General features: G+C 42.4%; 1 protein-coding gene across 1 annotated transcript in view; it reads right to left on the bottom strand.

Moving 5' to 3' along the window:
* Positions 1-23983, bottom strand: part of SCAI (suppressor of cancer cell invasion) — a 107725-nt gene that overhangs the window by 54591 nt on the left and 29151 nt on the right. The window contains exon 3 of the mRNA XM_077835682.1: positions 4499-4630. Within this exon, the coding sequence (XP_077691808.1) occupies positions 4499-4630 (132 nt within the window). The remainder of the gene's footprint in view (positions 1-4498; positions 4631-23983) is intronic.

Here is a 23983-nt window from a genome sequence, read left to right as displayed (position 1 = left end):
TGGGATCTTGATCTTAGAAAGAAGCAACAGGCTGTTTTTGGGTGCTGAAGCTTGAGCATTGTGGAAAATGTCGATAGAGTATTGGGAGCTGTTGCTTTGGGGGTGGAGTATCAGTCTGCTGGATTGGAATGGGGTGCTTGTTTCCTGTTCAGGTGCAGGAGAATAATACTTTCATTGGTTGCAGAATTGGCTCTACAGTTCCTTGCAAATGCATTTCTGAGCCCTAGTGCAGAGCAATGGGTGGTGTGAGGGAAGAAGAGAGCAAAGACAGATCGTTGTATGATTGGGTAGGAATCAGTGAAAGCACAGAGCCAAGGTGGTGGTGGCAAAGGCGGCAGCAAGATGGGAGAGGGAGTGCCTGCAGGATTTCATTGCTCATGCAACTTTACTCCTTTGGTACCCACTTCCCACATTGCATCCTACTGACTGAGAAGTGCTGGGTTAGTGGTTACTGCACAGAACAAGGTGTCAAGGACTCTAGGTTCTATTTCTGGTTCTGCCCCAGACACAATGGGTGGCCTTCAGCAAGACCCTTAACCCCCCCTGTGCCCCACTTTCCCCCTCCAACAAGGGCAATATTTAGCTTCCACAGGTGTTGTGATGATTAATTCACTGACATTTGTTAAGCACTCTTTGATACTTATATATGCTGACTCAGAGAAGGACAAAGCATTAACACATTTGTTTCTGGCTTGTAAGTTGGAGCTAACAGTGTTTTATTGCTGATGTGCCAAGCAAACAGTAGACACTGGAGAAGATGCAACTAACCAGCAGACTGCTCCAACAGGAGGTTATAGATTCCACCTGGCAAAAGTCACGTAGCAGTTACCAACTCTAATCAGATCTGTCAAAATGGAGCTTCAGCTGGCCAGATCAGTAGAAGAGATGCTGACCCATCTTAGAAGAAGGCTGCTCTGTGTGGCTCTCACACCCCTGTAATATTAATCTATGTTCCCGATATTTGGAGGATTGCTACGTAAGGGCTTGCCTACATGGGAAAGTTAGTGTGAAATATGGTAGGGTGTGAATTTAAAGCAGAATAACTATTGTGCACTAACTCCCCATGTAGACACCCATTCCACAATAAGTGCCTTTTTGCAATGTATGCTATGTAATAGATTTAAATTCACACCCTACCTAATTCCATGCTAACTTTCCAAAGAGACAAGCCCTAAGCTCTTTCCGAGAAGTACAGGATGTGCAAATCTCACATTAGCAAGACAACCTGCTCAACTTCACAGAGTGTTTTTAGCTAATGTTTCAGAACTTGTGTGTACCAGAGTTTCTTGGGAGCAAGGTGAGTGGAGCCGCTTTGCAAGATATTAGAGTCATTTCCAGTATAGTGCACCTGCCACCTTATTACCACAGGGTTGTCAGCTACATTATTAAATTAGAATGGTGCCAGGGCAGCATGCAGGTGATCTTGTAAGAGACAGTTGCTTAACTCCCCCAGGTCTACTGTTGGAGAGGGGGCGGAGGGAGGGGTAGTTTGCACTTGTAAGGAAAATAGCTGAAGGTTTGTTTTTAAAACATGTAATATACTGAATAAACACTACAAATAGACATGAAAAGGCAAGTCAGAATTCAGAGCCATTAACCCTGACAGGCTCTTTTACTCAACAGCATAGCTAGAAATCTTTTCAGTTACGGCTTTAGGAAGAAAGATAGTTAGTGCCACTGACGCAGCCAACAACATGCAGGGGGAAGACTATATATGTAAAGCAGGCTTTGAAAGTCACCTTGGCAATCGGGAGAAAACTGAGCATATTCCATAAGATACACTGCTAGCACACAATGGACTCTCCAGTACACATCTTCTACCTGAGCTGACTTAAAGAACAGAACTTATCAGTAACTAGCTTTCCATGGATTCCGATTAAGCTTTATACTGCAGCTATAACACTTAGCACTCATTCAGTGCTTCACTTCCTAAGAGCACTTTACAAAAACACCACCACAACTCCCCTGGGAGGTAGGCAAAAAATATTATTGCTCTCCTTTTATAGCTGGAGAACCTTGAGGCACAGAGAGATGATCTGACTTGTCCAAGGTCATACTAGAATCCTATGGCAGAGCTAGATAAGATTCTATTCCTATGTTCAAGCCATTAGACCACACTGCCTCTCTGATTGCATACACCAGATCGGGAAAGAATTTTCCCCTGCAGGCCAGACTGACAGTGACCTTTGGGTGTTTTAACCTCTCTCTGCAAGTGTATGGGTGTGGATCACTTACTAGGATTATTTGGGTATAACCCATTGCAGGGGCCTCAGGCATTGGTGCTCCTCGGTGTCTTCTATTCTCTACCTGTGGTACACAGTAGTTAGGCTCCTGTGGGCTGTAATACTTGGGTCTTAATTTCAGTTGTTGGAGAGTGTTAGTGGCCTGTGATGTAGAAGAGGTCAGACTAGATGATCTTGTAGTGTCTTCTGACCTTTAACGCTATGACTCTCTGGGTGGCAAACATTTGCAACACATAGTTTAATGCAAAAAAATATCTATTTAGAGGTTTCAGAGTAACAGCCGTGTTAGTCTGCATTCGCAAAAAGAAAAGGAGTACTTGTGGCACCTTAGAGACTAACCAATTTATTTGAGCATGAGCTTTCGTGAGCTACAGCTCACTTCATCAGATGCATACCGTGGAAACTGCAGAAGACATTATATACACACAGAGACCATGAAACAATACCTCCTCCCGCCCCACTGTCCTGCTGGTAATAGCTTATCTAAAGTGATCATCAAGTTGGGCCATTTCCAGCACAAATCCAGGTTCTCTCACCCTCCGCCCCCCCCACCCACAAACTCACTCTCCTGCTGGTAATAGCCCATCCAAAGTGACCACTCTCTTCACAATGTGTATGATAATCAAGGTGGGCCATTTCCAGCACAAATCCAGGTTTTCTCACCCCCCCACCCCCATACACACACACACTTACTCTCCTGCTGGTAATAGCTCATCCAAAGTGACCCCTCTCCCTACAATGTGCATGGTAATCAAGTGAAAGCGCACAATTGTTATGAGTCTCTTTAGTCAGGCTAGACTCCTAGAATTTGCCTGCACCTTTAAAAGTGTTCTGAACCCTGGGGTCAGTCAACAATCAGGCATGTGGAATTTCCACACCAGCAAGCTTTAGGCACACTTACCCAGATGGGCACTATAGAAAACCATAAGTGCTGCACATAGAAATTGGATCTGCAGCTTAGTAGCTTCTTAGGCAGTGTGCATTTTTGAACTAACCAAGTTAGTCTTCATTTGTTGAGCTCCAACAACACATTTAGCAAGGTAGAGAACGGAGAGGAGATGAAAGCAAGCTCCTTGCGGGCAGGGCAATCTAAGCAAATACCAAAAAAAAAAAAAAACCCAACACACCCCCAACACCAATAATAAATTTAAAGGTAAGGAACGCAGTTACTCAACCCCTCCGCCCCTGTGCAATCTTTGCTTTTATAAGGAGATTAAATGTAAAGGGAATGGAAAATAATAATGTCCCTGAATATAAAGAACTAGAACTAGAGAGAGGAGCCCACAAGTGTCAGTATTTCTTAGTTCAGTTTTATAACTGTCAATTCAGGAAGCCCACTCACAAAGACACTTGTTATATAGCAGGAAAGAACAGAATCCCATCTCCATCCACAGACTGTCAGTCATTTCAATTCCTGGCAACACACAAGAAACCCAAGTAGCCACACAGATTTCTGCAAAGGAATCTGTGGATGCAAGTTTATAGGCTGTCTTACTTAACAATAGGCCATTGGAGGGGAAGGTTAACACACTCCCACTTTAGTTCTGTAGTCCTACATCAGTAACATTTACATCACATCAATGCAACCACACTAATTTGTTCTGTATAGTTATGCTTTGATAGACTAGCAGTGGCTTACAGCCGTGTACAAATTGCATCAGCTCACAAGTGAATACAGGGACTGTCTTCTTTGCAATTTGTCTACATAGTGCCTTGTGCAGTTGGGCCCTTATTCTTTGCTGCAGGTCCTAAGCCCTACTATAGTACAAGAAAAACTACGGCCTTTAGTCTTCAACCATCAGATGCCCAGTGTAAACGGAGATCTAAAATAATGGACCCAACTACATGCAGTAGCCTTCCACAGATCTAACTCCTTCTCAGAAGCCCAAGAAATGGCTGTGCAGCACTCCAGAGTGCGCACTGTTGTAGGAATCTGGAAAAGAATTCTTACAACAATAGAAGAGATAAAGTGGCCTTATATAGGAACTGGTCTCAGCTCCTGCAACTCGGAACAAAAATGTATGCAAAACCATAATACATGTGTATGCACAATCCTTTCCCTACCCCAACATAAACATTTTAATTATTTTGTTTTAAAAACAAGAAATTACCATTTACTTCTGGTTTGCTGTACGCACTGTATACTGTACAAACTTCAGCATTGTTCATGCACCAACATCTGGGTTACAATGTTGTCCCTAAGGACGAAGAGGGTAATTTGCTGTTCACTTGTGTAGCACTACAAATCCACTAACCTTAAGCCATTGAAGAGCTGTTTAGATTTATCCAGTAGGTAACAAAAGTCTGTGACCGTTTTCCTCTCTCCCTGAGGGATATCATCTTCAGCTCCTCCAGATGACATGATTTCTTTTAGGGCAAATTCAGTCCTAGAATAAAGGCAAGATCTATATGAGATAAAGATTGCATTCAACTAGGAACTCAGAAGACAGGTTTAAGCATGATGGTTTCACAGGGATAACGAAACATATCAAACATGCAACTCTCCCACAGGTTACTTTCTTTGAGGCTCACTGAAAGTCACAATAGGAATATCAACTCAGGATCAGAAAACCCTAACAAAGCATGGGGATATTTACAGCGTGGCTCACTAGTTAACAGAGCAAATGAAAATGGCATAATCATGAAATAAAATAACTTGTTGACAGGACTATTAACAACGAACCACAAATAAAAACGATTGTGCATAAACAAAACTTGATGTTGACAACTCCTCTCTCTAGGTTTGTCTATTAGCGAAGTGATGTGGTTGCCCCACAGCAATGTTTAGAGAGAGAAGAGACCCAGGCCCTAAATCTGTTTACTACATGTGTTGGGACACATTTCCTTTCCTTTTACATTTGTTGGAACCTGTAGTTCACTGTTCATCACTGTAGGACAGCATGAGGACATCAGCTGTGTTGTCAGGAAGACCTGCCCAAAATGATATCTGTTCCACTGCATTTCTTCTCTCTGTCAACTCTGTGGGCTGCAACCCCACAAGAAGACCTACACAAACACTGATTTTTTTTTTTTTATTATTCATCTGTGCACAACTTCATATTGTGCAAGAACTGTGTTCGTACACACAGTTATACCATAGCAAGGATCTATAGTGTGGCTAGACTTAAAACTGAGTAAAGGTGTAAAAGAGTTATAAGGATACAGTGATCTTTTTGGGAAACCCGTTTGAAATTAATCCACAGCAAGATTGTTGCTATGATCATCCAAGAGTGAACAGGGACCTACAGGTTCTAACACCTGCAATAAGATGTGCCACACTTTAAATGGCTAACCACTTTGGGGCCCATCTATGCTCTTTAGAAACTTTGTGCTGTGTTGGGTAAACACATGCCATTATTAGGAAAACAGAGAGAGGACCAAGTCTTTTTGGCATCTCTATGGAATCTGGCAAACTAATGGGGGGTTTATTTTGCGGGAAGGGCAGAGATTTAAGATAAATTCCATTTGCACAGGAGCATTGTGCAATGACTGTATATGAGCAGCCATCTGCAACCCCCAATTCAGGCCAAGAGGTAGCAGGGCCCGCCCTGTAAGTATGGCAAAAGGGAAGCTTATATGCAGACACTGGAAAGTAACTGCAATTATTTTCCCATCAAACACCATGCCAAACCCTCAACTCAACCAGACTTTGGTTATACTTTCCTGTGACACCATTTCATGCATTGCCAAGTACTAAGCAAAATAGCAACTCCCTCCTTCACCTTTTAAGGATCCGTTAGTGAACATGTCCCACCAAACAAGGAACTTTGTGTCTGCCTGTGTTTGGCAAGGGGCAGCATAGCATCTATTCACTTTCCTCTCCCACATGCTGACATAATGACACACATAGCTTTATCACTAGAATGTGGTTTGCATTGCACAGACCAATTGCTGAAGAGATTCAGAGGGGAAAGTTAAGAAACATCTGTCCAACTGATTTTCAATTAATTACTCTTGTGTGATGCCAGACAATATGCAAGAGCTCAAAACATATCAATCACATATCAGTGGTTGCCAGTATGAACTAAGAAAGCAGGACCTGGGTGCAATGAAGAACCAGTTTGCATTTGAAGCCTGCAGCATCAAATATCTAACATTTTACGCACAATGAAACATGAGACAATAACTATTCCAAGCACCGGCATATGAAATTTACCCCCCAAAAACAAACAAAAAAAACCCCCACACATGGTGAGAAGAGAGCTAGAAATAGATGAGCAAAGCAGCTGAGAGGTAAGTCAAGTATTTCAGGAAGATGGACTGTACCCCAGGTCCTCTGTGCTCCGCAGCAAGCTTGACCTAAATCCTGTGGCAAGGCCCCTGGATTCTGCAGTGCTCCACTGTGGCAGACAGGATACTCTACAACAGCTTCAGATAATTTTTTTTTTAAATGCAAGTTTGAATTACATATAAATCAGAGTAATACAGTCAGTACAGTATGTTTAACTCAGTGATGTATTCAGTTTATTTTATGCTGCCTCAAAAAATTCTTAATTTTTAATGTCCATATAGATACAACAAGATATCCAAACGGCTAACATTGGTTCAGCTCCATCAGAAGCCCTTGATTAGGCAAGGATGACAGCTATCCCTGTATTTAACATTTGCAATTAGACGCCCTCTGAGCAAAAGTGTGTTTTTCACTTTCACTCTTTAAGACACGAGTTTGAAAAATGATAAACTACAAAACTGTCAGCACAGAAAGGCCCCAAAAGACCAAAATCCTTCCTGTATGATAGAATATAATAATCCTTGAATCATAACAGCTTGTTAGGGCTGAGGGGAGAGAATTTATCAGAGAGTCAGACCAGGCAAGACCCGTAAATCATGAAGATACATTTGGGACAGCTATGCTCTATCCTGCTCCTGAATCTTTGTAATGATGTCTGGATCTCCTCCCCTTGTGGAATCTATTTCACTGCCCATTTGCTCTGTCTATTCTACTGATGCCATACTATATCTGGGGAGAGACTGTGTATATGTGTGCACACATGCTAGGAGGAGAGGGCTTAGATAGCAGGAACTCATGTTTTAATGATGTTTAAAATCATATTTTTGTGCTCAATGGAGCAAGACTTTTACATTTTACAGTCACAGAAAGAAACTGTGAAAGCCAGCAGGATCTATCTGCCTTGATTACAGATTCTGTTGATGCAGAAGTGTAAGAAGGAAGAGGAGCACATTCCGGTGCCGTGCAGGAACCTGAAGAGTTATTACCATTGGGCCACTGCACTGTGACATTCAATTTATTACCTACCTGCAGCTTCAAAAACTTATGTATGCTGCAGCCAAGCCTGACACAGATGCTATCAAGCCCAACCAACAGCTCAACTTTTAGTCTAGGAGGAGGGGTTATTATAAACTTCGGCTGGTTTCAGGGCACTGCTTTTCAGGACAAACAAGTCACAGGAAAACAGTCAAGCTTTAAATTAATGGGATGGGGGTCTTTTACATCATTAAAAGGTCTTAGAAAGCCCAATCCCTCAATACTGATATTTTGTGCTGTTTTGTACAATTCATGTGCAATGTATACTCAACTGACATCCACAGTCATTGTTTAGTCATTAAAGGTCACATTTAGATAGCTGCAGTGAAGCCTTAGGACAACAGTCTTCTCAGCTCTGTAAAATTTACATATGAAACTCCACAGGTCTACTCCAGAGCTGCCAGATCTCGCATGCCCTGCATGCTGCCACCCACCCTTATAAAATTCTGCACACTGTCCTAAATGCTCTCAGTAAAATTGGAGTACTTGCGGCGCCTTAGAGACTAACAAATTTATTTGAGCATAAGCTTTCATGAGCTACAGCTCACTTCATCAGATGCATCCATAGAATTGTAAGTTTGGGGGTGATTCCTGAAGTATTTGATAAAAAGTATTCAGAAAGGCAGAGTTCCCTTATCAGCCCTAATAAGTGCCCTCTTTTCCCAGGCACAGCAGGTAATGCTGCCTGGCCAGACACTGTTCTAGTCAGGGTTGCTGTATAACTCTCAGCAATGCAGTTTGTATGGACACCCAGACCTGTGGATAGGCCCACTTTAAATACAGATTAATAACCAAATCAGCCATACCCATTTGGTAGCCAATACCAAATGATTTTCTAATCTCAATGCACTTCACAGAAAATCCTGGACACAGCACAAATACACATTGCTACAGTTAGCTACCCTACTGCTCATCAGCAGTCTCAGCAGAGAGGCCAAGCACCTAATGGATATGTAAATAACCACCCCTCTCATCCACAGAGAGTCTTTCCACAAAAGGGGTTGAGACTGTACCTGCTCTGAAGAGTTGCTTTCAGCCTCCAATGCTGTTAACTCAGGACAAAATGTACTTTAAAAAACAAACTTAAAACAAATGAGTGATGTTAAAAAGTCAGTTGCAGTGAACAGATACTGCATTTTATGCAACAACCCTTCCTTGATCTCAGACTTGGGAAGGAACAAACTGGGTAGCTCTGAAAAGCATTCTGTAGCTCTGTCAACAATCCATATTTGCAAAATTAATACGTGTAAGAGGACACAGTTTACATAGAGTTAAAGGGATTGAAAAAGGCTTAGCCCATGCCACCCCCACCCCCCCAGTCCACTGAACAGACACGGAGTGCAAGATCAAATGCGGAAAGGTCTGCCCTTGGGCAGGTTTGTTCTATTAAACCAAAACCAATATTTGGATAATGACCTGGAGTTGGGCAATAATAATTATATCCAATAAACAATCACTCATGCAGCAGGAACCATACTTGCAACACTATTCAAAACATTTAAAAAGGCGAGGGGGTGGGGGAAGGAATCAGAATATCAGGGTTGGAAGGGACCTCAGGAGGTCATCTAATCCAACCCCCTGCTCAAAGCAGGACCAATCCCTAATTAAATCATCCCAGCCAAGGCTTTGTCAAGCCTGACCTTAAAAATATCTAAGGAAGGAGATTCCACCACCTCCCGAGGAAAAGCATTCCAGTGTTTCACCACCCTCCTAGTGAAAAAGTTTTTCCTAATATCCAATCTAAACCTCCCCCACTGCAACTTGAAACCATTACTCTTTGTTCTGTCATCAGCTACCACTGAGAACAGTCTAGATCCATCCTCTTTGGAACCCCCTTTCAAGTAGCTGAAAACAGCTATCAAATCCCCCCTCATTCTTCTCTTCCGCAGACTAAACAATCCCAGTTCCCTCAGCCTCTCCTCATAAGTCATGTGTTCCAGTCCCCTAATAATTTTTGTTGCCCTCCGCTGGACTCTTTCCAATTTTTCCACATCCTTCTTGTAGTGTGGGGCCCAAAACTGGACACAGTACTCCAGATGAGGCCTCACCAATGTCGAATAGAGGGGAACGATCACGTCCCTCGATCTGCTGGTAATGCCCCTACGTACACATCCCAAAATGCCATTGGCCTTCTTGGCAACAAGGGCACACTGCTGACTCATATCCAGCTTCTCGTCCACTGTAACCCCTAGGTCCTTTTCTGCAGAACTGCTGCGAGCCATTCGGTCCCTAGTCTGTAGCGGTGCATGGGATTCTTCCGTCCTAAGTGCAGGACTCTGCACTTGTCCTTGTGGAACCTCAGATTTCTTTTGGCCCAATCCTCTAATTTGTCTAGGGCTCTCTGTATCCTATCCCTACCCTCCAGCATATCTACTTCTCCTCCCAGTTTAGTGTAATCTGCAAACTTGCAGAGGGTGCAATGCACACCATCCTCCAGATCATTTATGAAGATATTGAACAAAACCAGACCGAGGACTGACCCTTGGGGCCCTCCACTTGATACCGGCTGCTAACTAGACATGGAGCCATTGATCACTACCCGTTGAGCCCGACAATCTAGCCAACTTTCTATCCACCTTATAGTCCATTCATCCAGCCCATACTTCCTTAACTTGCTGGCAAGAATACTGTGGGAGACAGTGTCAAAAGCTTTGCTACAGTCAAGGAACAACACATCCACCACTTTCCCCTTATCCACAGAGCCAGCTATCTCGTCATAGAAGGCAATTAGATTAGTCAGGCATGACTTGCCCTTGGTGAATCCATGTTGACTGTTCCTGATCACTTTCCTCTCCTTTAAGTGCTTCAGTGCTATGGAGACAGGCAAAAAGAGACAACCCCTTATTCTGTGGCCAAACAGATGTTACTATTCCCTTCTGAGCCACTCTCTTTTTAAAGCTGTAATATTGCGCAACACTTCAGCAGAATAGACAGATGAAGATTTCCATTTGTAATCTTGCTTCCTGGGAAGTGAAGTCCATGAATATAATTTAACTTACACCCACCCACTCTGCAGCCTGTTGTTCCATTCTTCATTGACTTTGGAGCTTGGTATTCTACCCTCACCTCAAACAAATCCACATTCCACCTGTTCATCCTAGCTCCCTGACCTTTACAAAACCCAATAACTGCAGAAAAACAGACACTGGTAAGAGATTATTTGAGCTTCGGACACCATGTCAAGACTGCACTAGACACATGGTCTCAGCTCAGGCAGGAGAATGAGTACACTTTCCTAAAATCATTCTCCTCCACAGCCACCCCCTCAACCTCAATGAAGTTTCACTGGCTAGTTTGCTCTCTTCTGATCTCAGTCTCAGCCTCCTGACCCTCCAAATATTGTTGATATTTTAACTGTAAATAAATGTGGTGGGTGCCCCTGGAAAGCTTGGATTATTATTTTTTAAATTAGGTAGTGAACATTTACAAACTATACCGTGAACACAGGAGAGAGAGAGAGTATTCAGCTACTGTACACTGATCAAGTGGCTTGAACTAGTAAAATGGTTCATCATCTCTAAGTGGGGCTCGCCAGTTGAGCTCTTCCACTAACCATATCGAATGAGGGATTTCCCATAGGGATGCATTTTCCTCTCCAAGGGGCCAAATACATCCCCTTCACTACAGCATCACAATTCATCTAACAGGAGCCAGCAGGGAAGAATGATGAGTGGGGTAGTGGAGGAGTTTACTCCCAGTCACAAATCCTCAGGATCAGTCTCTTAGATGAACCCCTTCAACATGCCAGACCCCCAGGGTCTCACTCTTCCTTCAGGAAAGGCCATGTGGCCTTACTGCCTCCTGAGATGGAACCTCTGGGCAGACCCAGCTTTAGGGGAAACAGTGGCCTGGGTGAACTTGTATTTTGGCGCCTCTGGCCCCCACAGGCGCCCCATCCCCCAATCACCCCTGACTCCCACAGCTCTCCCCATTCACCTCCAGGCCCTGATGACTTCCCCTCCCCATTGCTTAGTTTTTATTGAAAGAAGTGCTGGAGCTCAGCCCCGACAAGAGCAAAGCACTGGCTGGGCGGCCAGTGCTGGCCAGGCACCCAGCTCTGAGTTTGGGGGGCGGGGGGGAGAGGGAGTGTGTGTGTGTTGGGGGAGACAGATGGGGAGCGTGTGCGCGCCTGAGAGAGAGTGTCAGTGGCTGTCTCTGTAAGAAGGGAATTCAGGAGCCTGAACAGCTGTGCTGGCAGCTCCCACTCCGGACCCAGAGCACCAGCACAGACACACTCCCCCCGACCCAGCTCAGTGGAGACTGGGTACATAAGTGGGGGGGGAAGGGTACATCCCAACATCAGCACACACCCCTCTCCCGCACAGGAGACAGGCTCCAGGTCCCAAACATGGCCAGGGGCAGCTCCAGGGGGGAAAGGAGAGGCAGAAGCAGGAGTGGCTGCAAACAGCAGTGGATCAGGGCAGCTGGGGAGATGGGGCACTCCTGCTTTAGAGCAGTTAGCTTGCTGGTCCAGCTGCACCCCTGGTGCTTGGTCCATCCGCCCTCTCCAGGCGCTGCCCCACCTGCCTGGCAGCCTCTAATCCTCACTGGCTGTCAGCAGGTCAGGAAGAAATAACATGGCGCCCCCTTGAGTACTGTGCCCTGGGCAGCAGCCCAGCGTGCCCATCCCTAAGGCTTGCTATGCCTCTGGGCCTTCAGCACTCCTGCTTCCCACCGTGAGCTCTGTTCAGCGAGCCCAACGGAGATACGCCCCTGCTAGAGTCTTGTATGCTGCTCAGGGATTAATAAACCATGGCCAGTAGTTACAGTGACACTCAAGGAGCATTTTCAAAAACAGTCAGGTTTATTAGTCAATAGGATCATAGCATAGGAAGTCCTTATGTTAGCACAGAGACATGAATGTATTCGAGCATAATCCATTCTGGTCCTACCAGAGCAATTCACCAGCCAAACTGTAGTGAACTTCATTTTCAGGCTGTCTCTGACTTCCCTCCTTCAATCAGTTCCCAGGTAAGAGAGCCTTCAAGATTCTTTCAGATCCCACACTTATCCCCCTCACCTCACAACTTCCAGTCCTTTGTGCTCAAGCTGGGGTCTATGCTCAGCTTCCATGATAACAGTGTTGATCCATGAGTCACTGGAACTTACATCCTCTCTCTGGATTCCTTGTTGATCTGGGTCCGTTTCAACCAGTTTCTGAACAACTTCATTTCACCCAGACAGGGAAGCAACTCCCTGCCAATGTCTCTTAGGTTACCCTAAGAGCTAACAATCTGTTTTTCCTCCACTAGGTAGCAATGCAAAATACAGGGGAAACTCAGGCACACATAGAATTCATAAAAAAAATACTACAAAAATTCCCACTGTGTCACTCTCCCCCCATGCTTCAATCCACCTCAAGCCAGACTGTTCTCCTTGTTAGTGAGGAAGCTGTTCATGGTCTCCACCCATCCTGGGGAGGATGGAGCTGGCTGTGGAGAGACTGGTCCCTGCTGCTGGTAGTACTGAGAAGAGTCCTGTGCAGCCCAGCCCAGCCCAGCCGGGAGAAGTGGCATAGGTAAAGGGAGAGTCTGTGCACCGCTGCTGCTGGGGTACCTTGTGCATACACACCACCTGTTCCCAGCTGTGATGGCAACTCCCTCCTGGAGACGCTAGAGGAAGGAGAGCGAGGGCTGAATGTGAAGTAGAGAAGGAAGACCCTAAAATCCCTTCCCGCAACACAAGGCCCCAGTGCTGAGTGTCTGCAATGTTGGGCACAGCCCCACATGCATACTTATTACTGAAATGTCACTTTAAAAATACCTTCCATATTTGTGGCTTCTTGTGTTAGTTTCTTAAGATGCTGCCTGGGAGATTTTGGTAAGATGGGCAAAGCTCAAGCCTCAAGGAAGGGCACAACATTTAGAGTTACTTCTTGCCCCCTTTCATTTCTGTTTAATGAGTTAAAACCATGTGGCTAATGTTCAGAAACTACTACAGCTGTGATTATGACACCAAAGCAATAGAGACAGGTATGCCTTGTTAGAAAATAAATCTCTCTCTTCCTCCAGCCTCAAAGAGCTACTTAAGGACAAAAATGTAGTTAGTGTTCATTCACACACACCCCCAACACACACCCCAACCTTTAAAACAGCCTCATTTAAAAGGTCCTATGGGTAGAGCAATCTGGAGCCTGCAGGCCAGAGCAGTAGCTGCCATGAATAGATGGGTTCTGTTCAACTACCCTATTTCTTTAACTTGGAATGTACTGGTAGAAATTGTTTCACTTCTAATATCATTGGCTAGTTTCTCCTAGCGTTTAAGAACAGCTCATATTCACTGCTAGCGAGGTTTATGCCCTAGTCTCCCTTTCAGAGTGTTATAAACACAGGACCTTTGCAGGGTATGCAGATCTCTACACTATGACAGCACTGAGAAATGCTGCTGTGTAACCAGTAGGAAAGAGCTTACACTTCAGACTTCATCCAGCTGGATTAAAAGTGAGATTCAAAAAGTGAGCACTTCTATAGAAATTACTGTATTACCACTTTTTTAGGCTCCAGGATGGTATTTGCAACTGGCACCATATAGGAAAAAGTTCACATGTCCCCTCTAAATTGCCAGCTAAATATGTACTGTATTCCTACAGCCCTTCTCCAAAGCTAAATAAAATTATGTTTGTTCATTCTGCCAAAAGGCATTTTAGAAAAGTAACCGGAGAATTTTCTTAGCTCAGACATCTTGAGAACTTCTCCATAACAGAGAAGATCAGGACTATAGAGGCTTATGTAGACTTTAAGTCTCAAAACAAGTTACAATACTTCATCGATATTTGTCAGATCAGGTCCTAACAGTAAGATGGAATTTCACACAAGTGAGAGGAATGTCTCTCCTTTTGTCCTAGAGGCTGGACTGCCTGACTACCTGGCAGCTATAAAAACACACACTCTCACTACTCACATTTGTAAGTGCAAATACTAATGGTACTGCAAATTTCCCAAGAGATTAGATCATTCACCACTGCTCTTTTCAGGCCTGTTTACAGCAGGAAATTGACCTACCACTAACAGTTATCAGCAAAGGGTCCCTCTGAACTGTTGCCTTTAAAACTGTCTATAGTAGTAAATTGGAAAAAAAAAAAAAAAGTATTTTTCAGCTGCTTTTTATACTTACATATGGGACTGTGGTCACTCTTAACATAAAAAGTATTCTGTCACACCAGATACATACTAACATATCTTGATGGATTCCTTCAGGCTACATGATTTATACTTAGATTTATAGAGTATTGTGATAAAAGACAAGTAACAGGGATCTCATCAGGTACAGGTAAATAAATCAAAGCGCTAAAATGCCCATGAGCCCACAGCCTTCAGAAAGGGGGCACCTATTTTCCATTTTCTGGAACTTAATTCTTCCACCTTTTAATGACTATTTATTTTAATGACAGGGTCTTCACTTCCCATTGACACCAAGTTATCTGGCAGACCCAAGATGCAATTTACAATTTTCATTAAGTGGTAATTTAGATGAGAAAGAATATTAGAAACAGCTAAAGCAGGCATGGCCAAAGCCCGGCTCAGGAGTCACACACAGCTCTTTTACAGTTAAAGTGCAGCTCATAGAGCCCCCCCAAACTCCCCTCCTTTTTCCACCTACCAGACTAGGAGGGGAGGGGGAAGGAGTTCAAGGCATCTGCCCTGCAGCACAGTGGTGAGACTAAGGGATTTAGCCATGCAGGGGTGGGAGGAGAGGGACATCAGGGCACAAGTCCTGTGTCCCAGCAGACACTGCCCTGCAGGGCAGAAACCCCACGGCCTGGCAGCCACCGTCCTGCAGGGCATGTTGTGCATGTCTTGAAGCTCTTGAATGTCTGAAAAATTATTGTATGTGGCTCAGGAGGTTTGACTACCCCTGACCTAAAGTATCCAGCAATTGAATAAATGGAAACAGAATGTTTGTATTTTAGAAAAAGTACAGAAACAATATTGAAGCCTTTGTGTTTTAGCAATAGATGAACTTCCCTGTTGTAACCTTGAAGTTGGTATTCCCAACTTCACACTTTATTACTATTGTTACATTAATTTACACATGTACCACCTCCAAACACTATTTATAAACATTTGAACCTACAAATTTTGAGTGAGAACACCAGCTGCAGTTCCCTCTGCTTACCCAGAGAGAAAATCAAAGACAACCTGGGTTTTGGTAATGCCAAATCAATAGTTTTGTGTTTTTTTGTTTTATTATGATGGATTGTTGGTTTCAATCATCTCTAATGGGTTTAGCTACAGCAAGTTTGAGCACAGTGGGAATGGTTTACTGAATTATATTGTTTGTAAGTGTTTCTTCGGAACTTCAGTAGAAATCCACTAGCAGGAAACCTATCCTCATTCCAGTAGGGGGGAGATGAGGGAGTACATTAGAAAGTAAAGAGGAGGGAAACACTGACAGGTGAGGTTGGTGGAAAGACTGGGATGGAAGGAGGAGGGTTAAGAAAAGAAGAATCAACTGCAAGAATTAACGTGTTAACAATCCAACAAAAACCCAGCCATTAGTAGGAAAAAACAGATATGGATAGAAAGAAGCAGAGTCAGAATAAGGACTTGCAGAAACATGAGAAAAAAGTCAGAGTGAATGAGCACACTGAGAAAGACAAGTGTGGTAAAATGGGAGCACATGAAGAGTGCTACAGAGATGCATCATGACAGAGTAGGAAAATATGGCGCTCAGAAAAGAGGAGAAAAAATGCACAGATGGATAAAGGACGTATTTTTACAGAAAGTTAGCTTCTAAACATTCAAACAGTTATGACTAGCAGCACAGAAGCCATGCCCTCTGCAACAGTGGAATGCCCAAGAGAGTCAGCTATTATAAATTACATGAAATCAGTAAAAAGAAAATATAAGCTAGTTACTATTGTGTTGCAAATTTCAGAGCAGAACTGAATGTTTCCATAGCTACAATCTTTTCTCTTATTTTCATGCTCCCCCCCCAACCCCACCCCCGCCCAAGAGAAGTTAAATGACCAGAATAGCAAACAGTGAGAACCTTGATCATCACTACAAAAGGTTTTCTCTCCCCCCCCCCACCCCCGCTCTCCCGCTGGTAACAGCTAATCTTAAGTGATCACTCTCCTTACAGTGTGTATGATAACACCCATTTTTTCATGTTCTGTGTGTATATAAATCTCCCCACTGTATTTTCCACTGAATGCATCTGATGAAGTGAGCTGTAGCTCACAAAAGCTTATGTTCAAATAAATTGGTTGGTCTCTAAGGTGCCACTAGTACTCCTTTTCTTTTACAAAAGAAACAGGCGTTAGAAGATCCCGGTTCAACACCTGGCTACACCACAGACCTCATGCATACTTTCAGCCTGTTTCCTGATCTGTAAAGGTGCAATTTGCCAACTTTGTTAATGTTTGTAAAGCACTTTTTGTGACAAGTATTCTATTATGTCATAAATATAAAGGGAAGGGTAAACCCCTTTGAAATCCCTCCTGGCCAGGGGAAAGCTCCTCTCACCTGTTAAGAAGCTAAAGGTAACCTCGCTGTCACCTGACCAAAATGACCAATGAGGAGACAAGATACTTTCAAAAGCTGAGAGGAGGGAGAGAAACAAAGGGTCTGTGTGTCTGTCTATATTCTGTCTTGGCCGGGGATAGACCAGGAATGGAGTCTTAGAACTTTTAGTAAATAATCTAGCTAGGTACGTGTTACAGTATGATTTCTTTAAATGGCTGAGAAAAGAACTGTGTTGAATAGAATAACTATTTCTGTCTATCTTTTTTGTAACTTAAGGTTTTGCCTAGAGGGGTTCTCTATGTTTTGAATCTAATTACCCTGTAAGGTATCTACCATCCTGATTTTACAGGGGGGGATTTCTTTATTTCTATTTACTTCTATTTTTATTAAAAGTCTTCTTGTAAGAAAACTGAATGCTTTTTCATTGTTCTCAGATCCAAGGGTTTGGGTCTGTGGTCACCTATGCAAATTTTTATCCAACATTTCCCAGGAAAGGGGGGGGTGCAAGTGTTGGGAGGATTGTTCATTGTTCTTAAGATCCAAGGGTCTGGGTCTGTAGTCACCTAGGCAAATTGGTGAGGCTTTTTACCAACCCTTGTCCAGGAAGTGGGGTGCAAGGTTTTGGGAAGTATTTTGGGGGGAAAGATGTGTCCAAACAGCTCTTCCCCAGTAACCAGTATTAGTTTGGTGGTGGTAGCGGCCAATCCAAGGACAAGGGTGGAATATTTTGTACCTTGGGGAAGTTTTGACCTAAGCTGGTAAAGATAAGCTTAGGAGGTTTTTCATGCAGGTCCCCACATCTGTACCCTAGAGTTCAGAGTGGGGGAGGAACCTTGACATATTAATATACAGGAAGTGAATTTCCTAAAATCCCCACCTCAGGCTAATTTATTTGGTTATAAACAGTTAAACTGAAGTCTATACAGATTAAATGAAACCATAAAAATATGCATAATACCATCTCTGTGTTTGGGTTAATTTCTCAATCTCTAGTCTGCACAATCTGTAAACCTCATTTTTCAAATGAGGAAGCAAATGCTTAAAGAATCCTGTAAGAAATATTCATGGTTATTTTTAGTCTTCATAAAGATGACATTTTCCACTAGGAGTCACAAATCTGTCAAAATCAGAAGCAATTAAAAACACGATAGGTCAATTAAATGAAAAATTGTGAGGGCCCAGGTTCATTATTTTCACCACCACCAAGACCTGGGAATGCGTCCAAAAATAAAACCAAATCATTCATAACGAGTCCACTGGGAGAAAAGTATCAGGATCCCAAACAAATAAAAACATCTTCAACAGTCTCCCCAGTTTCAGGACATCAAAGGACCTTTCCAAAACGCTTGAAAGAGCCTCCAATGCTTTATGGGAAACAAATATTCTGTTGAGAAAGACTATAATTCTCAGCACCTATTTTAATTACTAGGAATACTTTCATGAAAACAGGGTCTTTTGTTTGAAGGATTTCATCGGTTTATTCCCTTCCTCATTTAACAATAATGCAATTGAAGGTCTGGGTAAATAAAGCAAGACTAATTTTTCTGTGTCAGTTTCTGAGGCAATTGTCTATGCATTCATTTAAGTACAGCCACAACTGCATTTTTGATACTTCTTACTTGTCAATGGCATTTGTAGTTCAGTTGATAGCTTTACTTGAGAGGATACCTTATAGAGCATCCAGTCAACACAGTCTCCTTAATGGGATGGTGCAGCCTGCTCCCCTTTAACTCATCTGCCAGGCCAATCCCCAACTACTATAAAACATTCCTCCAGTTCAGTTGTAAATCAACACAGAAGAGCAAAGCAGCACACACCCTGTACATTAACACAATGCAGAGCATCCCAGGGGGTCTAATGCTATCTCAGACAACACATTTAGCTGCCAGCTGAACTATTCAGACATCACGATGACGGAAAGTAAGTATCAGAGCAGAGAGCTAAAGAAAAGACCTGGTTTCATGCAAAAAAAATAAGCTTCCCTAGCAATAAGTAAATACAGACGCCCCCCAACTTACGCAAGGCTTTCCAGAATGGAACGATTGCATAACTCACATTTTGCGTAAGTCGGAAACATATACCCATATGTTACACAAAAATTTCCGCAACTCAAAAATCCTATTTCTAGCTTATGGAACTTTTTCCATAAATGCAAATTTGCGTAAATTGGGTCTTGCATAACCTGGGGAGCGTCTGTATGTAAGAAAATAAGATTAGTGGCATGCCAGTGTTTAAACTAGGGCTATCGATTAATCACAGTTAACTCATGCAATTAACTCAAAAAAATTAATCATGATTAAAAAAATTAATCCCAATTAATTGTAGTTTTAATCAAACTGTTAAATAGAATACCCATTGAAATTTATTTTGAATGTTTTTCTACATTTTCATATATATTGTATTCTGTGTTGTAACTGAAATCCAAGTGTATATTTATTACAAACATTTGCACTGTAAAAATGATATAGTATTTTTCAAGTCACTTCGCACAAATACATAACTGCACTTAAAACCAAATCAATATAAAACTTCAGAGCCTACGAGTCCACTCAGTCCTACTTCTTGTTCAGCCAATCGCCAACACAAACCAATTTGTTTACATTTACAGGAGATAATGCTGCCCACTTCTTGTTTACATCACCAGAAAGTGAGAACAGGCATTTGCATGGCACTTCTGTAGTTTGCATTGCAAGGTATTTATGTGCCAGATATGCTAAACATCCATATGACCCTTCATGCTTTGCCCACCTTTCCAAAGGACATGCTTCCATGATGACTACACTCATCAAAAAAATAATGCATTAATTAATTTGTGACTGAACTCCTTGAGGGAGAATTGTAAGTCCCCTGCTCTGTTTTACCCACATTCTGCCATATATTTCATGTTATAGCAGTCTTGGAGGATGACCCAGCACATATTGTTCATTTTAAGAACATTTTCACAGCAGATGTGACAAAACACAAAGGTACCAATGTGAGATTTCTAAAGATAGCTGGAGCACTGGACCCAAGGTTTAAGAATCTGAAGTGCCTTCCTAAATCTGAGAGGGACAATATATGGAGCATGCTTTCAGAAATCTTAAAAGATTAACTCTACGATGCGGAAACTACAGAACCCGAACTACCAAAAAAGAAAAATCAACCTTCTGCTGGTGGCATCTGACTCAGATAATAAAAATTAACATGTTTCAGTCTGCACTGCTTTGGATTGTTATCGAGCAGAACCCGTCATCAGCATGGACTCATGTCCTCTGGAATGGTGGTTGAAACATGGAAGGACATATGAATCTTTAGCACATCTGGCACATAAGTATCTTGCACCACCGGATACAACAGTGCCACGAGAACACCTGTTCTCATATTCAGGTGACATTGTAAACAAGAAGCGGGCAGCATTATCTCCTGCAAGCATAACCAAACTTGTTTGTCTGAGCGATTGGCTGAACAAAAAGTAGGACTGAGTGGACTTTCAAACTCTAAAATTTTATAGTTTTATTTTTAATGCAGTTTTTTTACATAATTCTACATTTGTAAGTTCAACTTTCATGATAAAGAGATTGCACTACAGTACTTGTATTAGGTGAACTGAAAAATACTGTTTTTTTACAGGGCAAATACTTGTAATTAAAAATAAGTAAGCACTGTACACTTTGTATTCTGTGTTGTAACTGAAATCAATATATTTCAAAATGTAGAAAACATCCAAAATATTTAAATAAGTGGTATTCTATTATTAACAGTGATTAAACAATTTATTTTAATCACGTGATTAATCATTTTAATCGCTTGACAGCCCTAGTTTAAACAAAGCTGTTTTTTTATGAAGCATTATAATGAGGCATCACCTAATTATGTAAAGGACGACCCTTCCAGTATAATATTAATATATCAGCGACCTACTGGAAGTGTCCAATTGACAATGTAGGTGAAGACGAAGCAATGGATTCGATGGAAGAGGATGCACAGATTTACAAGGAAAGCGCAAACAGAAATAACTTGACAGCTTCTGCCAGGAATTAGGAAATGAGAAAAGCTATCACTTCAGATACAAGACAGATTTTCTACTTACTTAACAATAAGGGCAGGCTGTTATCTATTACTATAACTCTGTATAGATCACCTGCACCCTTTTGAACAATTGTAGGACCCATAGCTCAACTCACTTCATCTTGCATTTACTGACCTACCTGTCAGTCTTGCATTCAACTGATTACTATTGGATCATTGTTGTATGCTATGAAACCACTCAATTTCTGTTAAGGTTCTGAAGATCAAAAGGGTATATAGTTCCATGATAAAAATAATTCCTCCCCAAGTCCCTAGCTGCCCTACTTCTTCCTCAGTAGATCTCAGAGATCACAGACCAGTCCTAGATGTTAACGAATTGGATTCAGAGCCTCTCTCATTTCTAGGTCATGGATATGGACCATAGTGACCAAAAGTCATCTCTCTCCTAGAATTCTCCTGTTGCCTACATGGAATAAATTTCTCAATTTAAAAGTCCTAGGAATTTTAGAAATGAGATGTGCTATGCCATTCTCGGAGTGATTTTCCATCGATCTTCAGAAAGATCTTGGATTTTACTGACATGTATGATGTCATGATAGTCCAAGTGTTCTCAATATACCTGTTCTTTGGCCAGGTACCACCTCTAGTATACCAGTTACTAACTGTGCAAACTAAATGAAAATAAAATAAAAAGTGGTCAACATGTGTCCATGAAAATGGACACTATCCCGTTGAGGACTGTGACACTGCAATACCACTAAATTCTCTTTGCAAGGAGCCTGACTTAAGTATTGCTGCTGGTAACTAATTCCCTTTCCTGTGGAGAGTTGATGTAACAGACTGCAGCACAGTCAAGTCGTCTAAATTTGAGCTCTGCATTCACCCTGCTCTGTTTCCTGTAGTAATCCTTGTTCCGCACTATGTTCTCTGCTTGGGCCTGATTTCTGAACACACTGATATCCCATAAGCACCACACAGGAGGTGCTCAGCTTCTTCAAAATGAGGTTCTTATGTATTTACCTCCCAATTAAGCCACGCACACAAAGTGGATTTGCACCCACAGCAGCGTTACTGTTTTATAGAGAGAGGCATAAGTCCAAAAATGAGAGACCCAGAGCTGTAATAAATGCCAAATCATTGTCATATTATCCTGTTGTATGGCCCATAATGGGAGAAACGTCCCACATTTGTGCAAACCAGGGTTGGGTTTTTTTGTTTTTTAAAATCTAATCTGACTGCCAGTGTACCTTCCAAACAAACAGCCTTTCTAGGCATGGTTAAAACCAAGCTCTCCCAACAAGTCTCTTGCCCACACATTTGCAAAGTGTTGTCCACTATATGCATCTTTTGCTTGTATTGTATACACCGTGTCTGTGTCAGAGATGTGGGCAACTGAACATTATATATTATAGTGGCACAGCAGTGCCACTATAGTTAAGGTTGCATCAGATTTCTGTTTAAAGGTCAACCTTTTAAAGTCCTCTAACATTGACATGATTGGTCAGATTTCTTCGAAATTTGGTGTGCCTCAAGAGGGTGCAGGATAAGGTAAGTGATCCAAATTTGGGGTCACTTGAGCTAGGGGTTGCAGTAGATAAGCCCTCAACAATAACCATTTTTCAAAAAGGTTTTAGGTATGGTTTTTGTGGGGGTTTTTTGTGCAGAGATAGAGATTAAACTATTGCTGTGACGCAGGTCAAATTGGTCTGTCAGTCAGTTTTTACCCATGTTAGTCTTTACTTACTCACTAAGTCTTTGGGGGACTCAATTGCACCAATAAAGTAAAGATGCAAGAGGGTTTCTATGCTGCCACTTTATGCTTGCCTAGATAGTTCAAGGGAATCTGCTGATGCCATTACCCCAGTGAATACTCTGCCACTGATGTTTCTAGTCTGGACTTTAGTACACCTGACCAATAAAGATTTAATAACTCACATTGCTTGCTACAATTGCTTGTCCCTGTTACATTATAACATGTTATTTTCTGTGGATAGGCAAGCCTTGTATTGCCTATGCAACCTTAACATCGCCTGCTTTCTGGAATGCTGTAATATGTCTCATTAACTCATCTACCTTTACTCTGCCAACCCCAAAGTTTCTAAATGTACATGCTCTTCACCTCCTTTTACAACACATTTACTCTCATCCATGGGATTCCATCTAAAGACTATTAAAGGATAACCCTTGCCTCCTTTTTTCATCATGCCATCTTCCCTCAACCCTCTTCAAGAAATTCCTCAATAGACAGAGTACCAAGGGTCAGTGAGAGTAAGATTCAGGAGGTTCCAGATCCTAGCATACACTCACATACTTACCCAAGTCCCCAGAAAGAATACCACATGTACAATTTAAGAACCACTTCACAGCCTTTTACAACTGCCTTACACTTACTCACAGGACACCTCCATCTACTTTCATTTAACCATGATTAAAGCATTATAATCCTCTCAAATTCCACCTACTGCTGACGAATATTCTTTGTAATAAAAGCCCTATACCATGCTACTGACATAACCTGCACAATTCTGGATTGAAATTATGCCTACCAGATCCCGAAGGTACATCTGAAGCTCTTCCCTTTGCTCACACGCATCAAAGGGTGCAAAACATAGGCCCCCTCATAGGATAATCACAGCTCTGTCAGACCCCCTCAAAGTAATCTACACATGTCCTCACATCACAAACACAGCTCTGCCAAGCAGGCGACTGCCTCCACCATTTAGCACAGGTACACCTAGCACCTAACACACTGACTGCACCTGGAGTGCATGCAAATAGTCCCTATTCACTACTGCCAGCTCCAGGAGATCAGAGGAAAGATGGTGTAGGCTACTTTTTTCCCTACTTTTTTGTCCTTTATTAGACTTAGATGGAATCATGTGGGTGAGAATAGGCTGTAAAAGGAGGTGAAGAACTTGTACATTTCAGCAACTGTAAGGTTGGCAGATCAAAGGTATGTGTGTATTGTAGCACTGCTGAAAGAGGACAGCGTGAAGGTT

This window comes from Eretmochelys imbricata, chromosome 16 (assembly GCF_965152235.1).
Source record: "Eretmochelys imbricata isolate rEreImb1 chromosome 16, rEreImb1.hap1, whole genome shotgun sequence".
Taxonomy (NCBI): domain Eukaryota; kingdom Metazoa; phylum Chordata; order Testudines; family Cheloniidae; genus Eretmochelys; species Eretmochelys imbricata.
The sequence above is the reverse complement of the archived record's forward strand: the minus strand, read 5'-3'. Positions and strand labels throughout refer to the sequence as shown.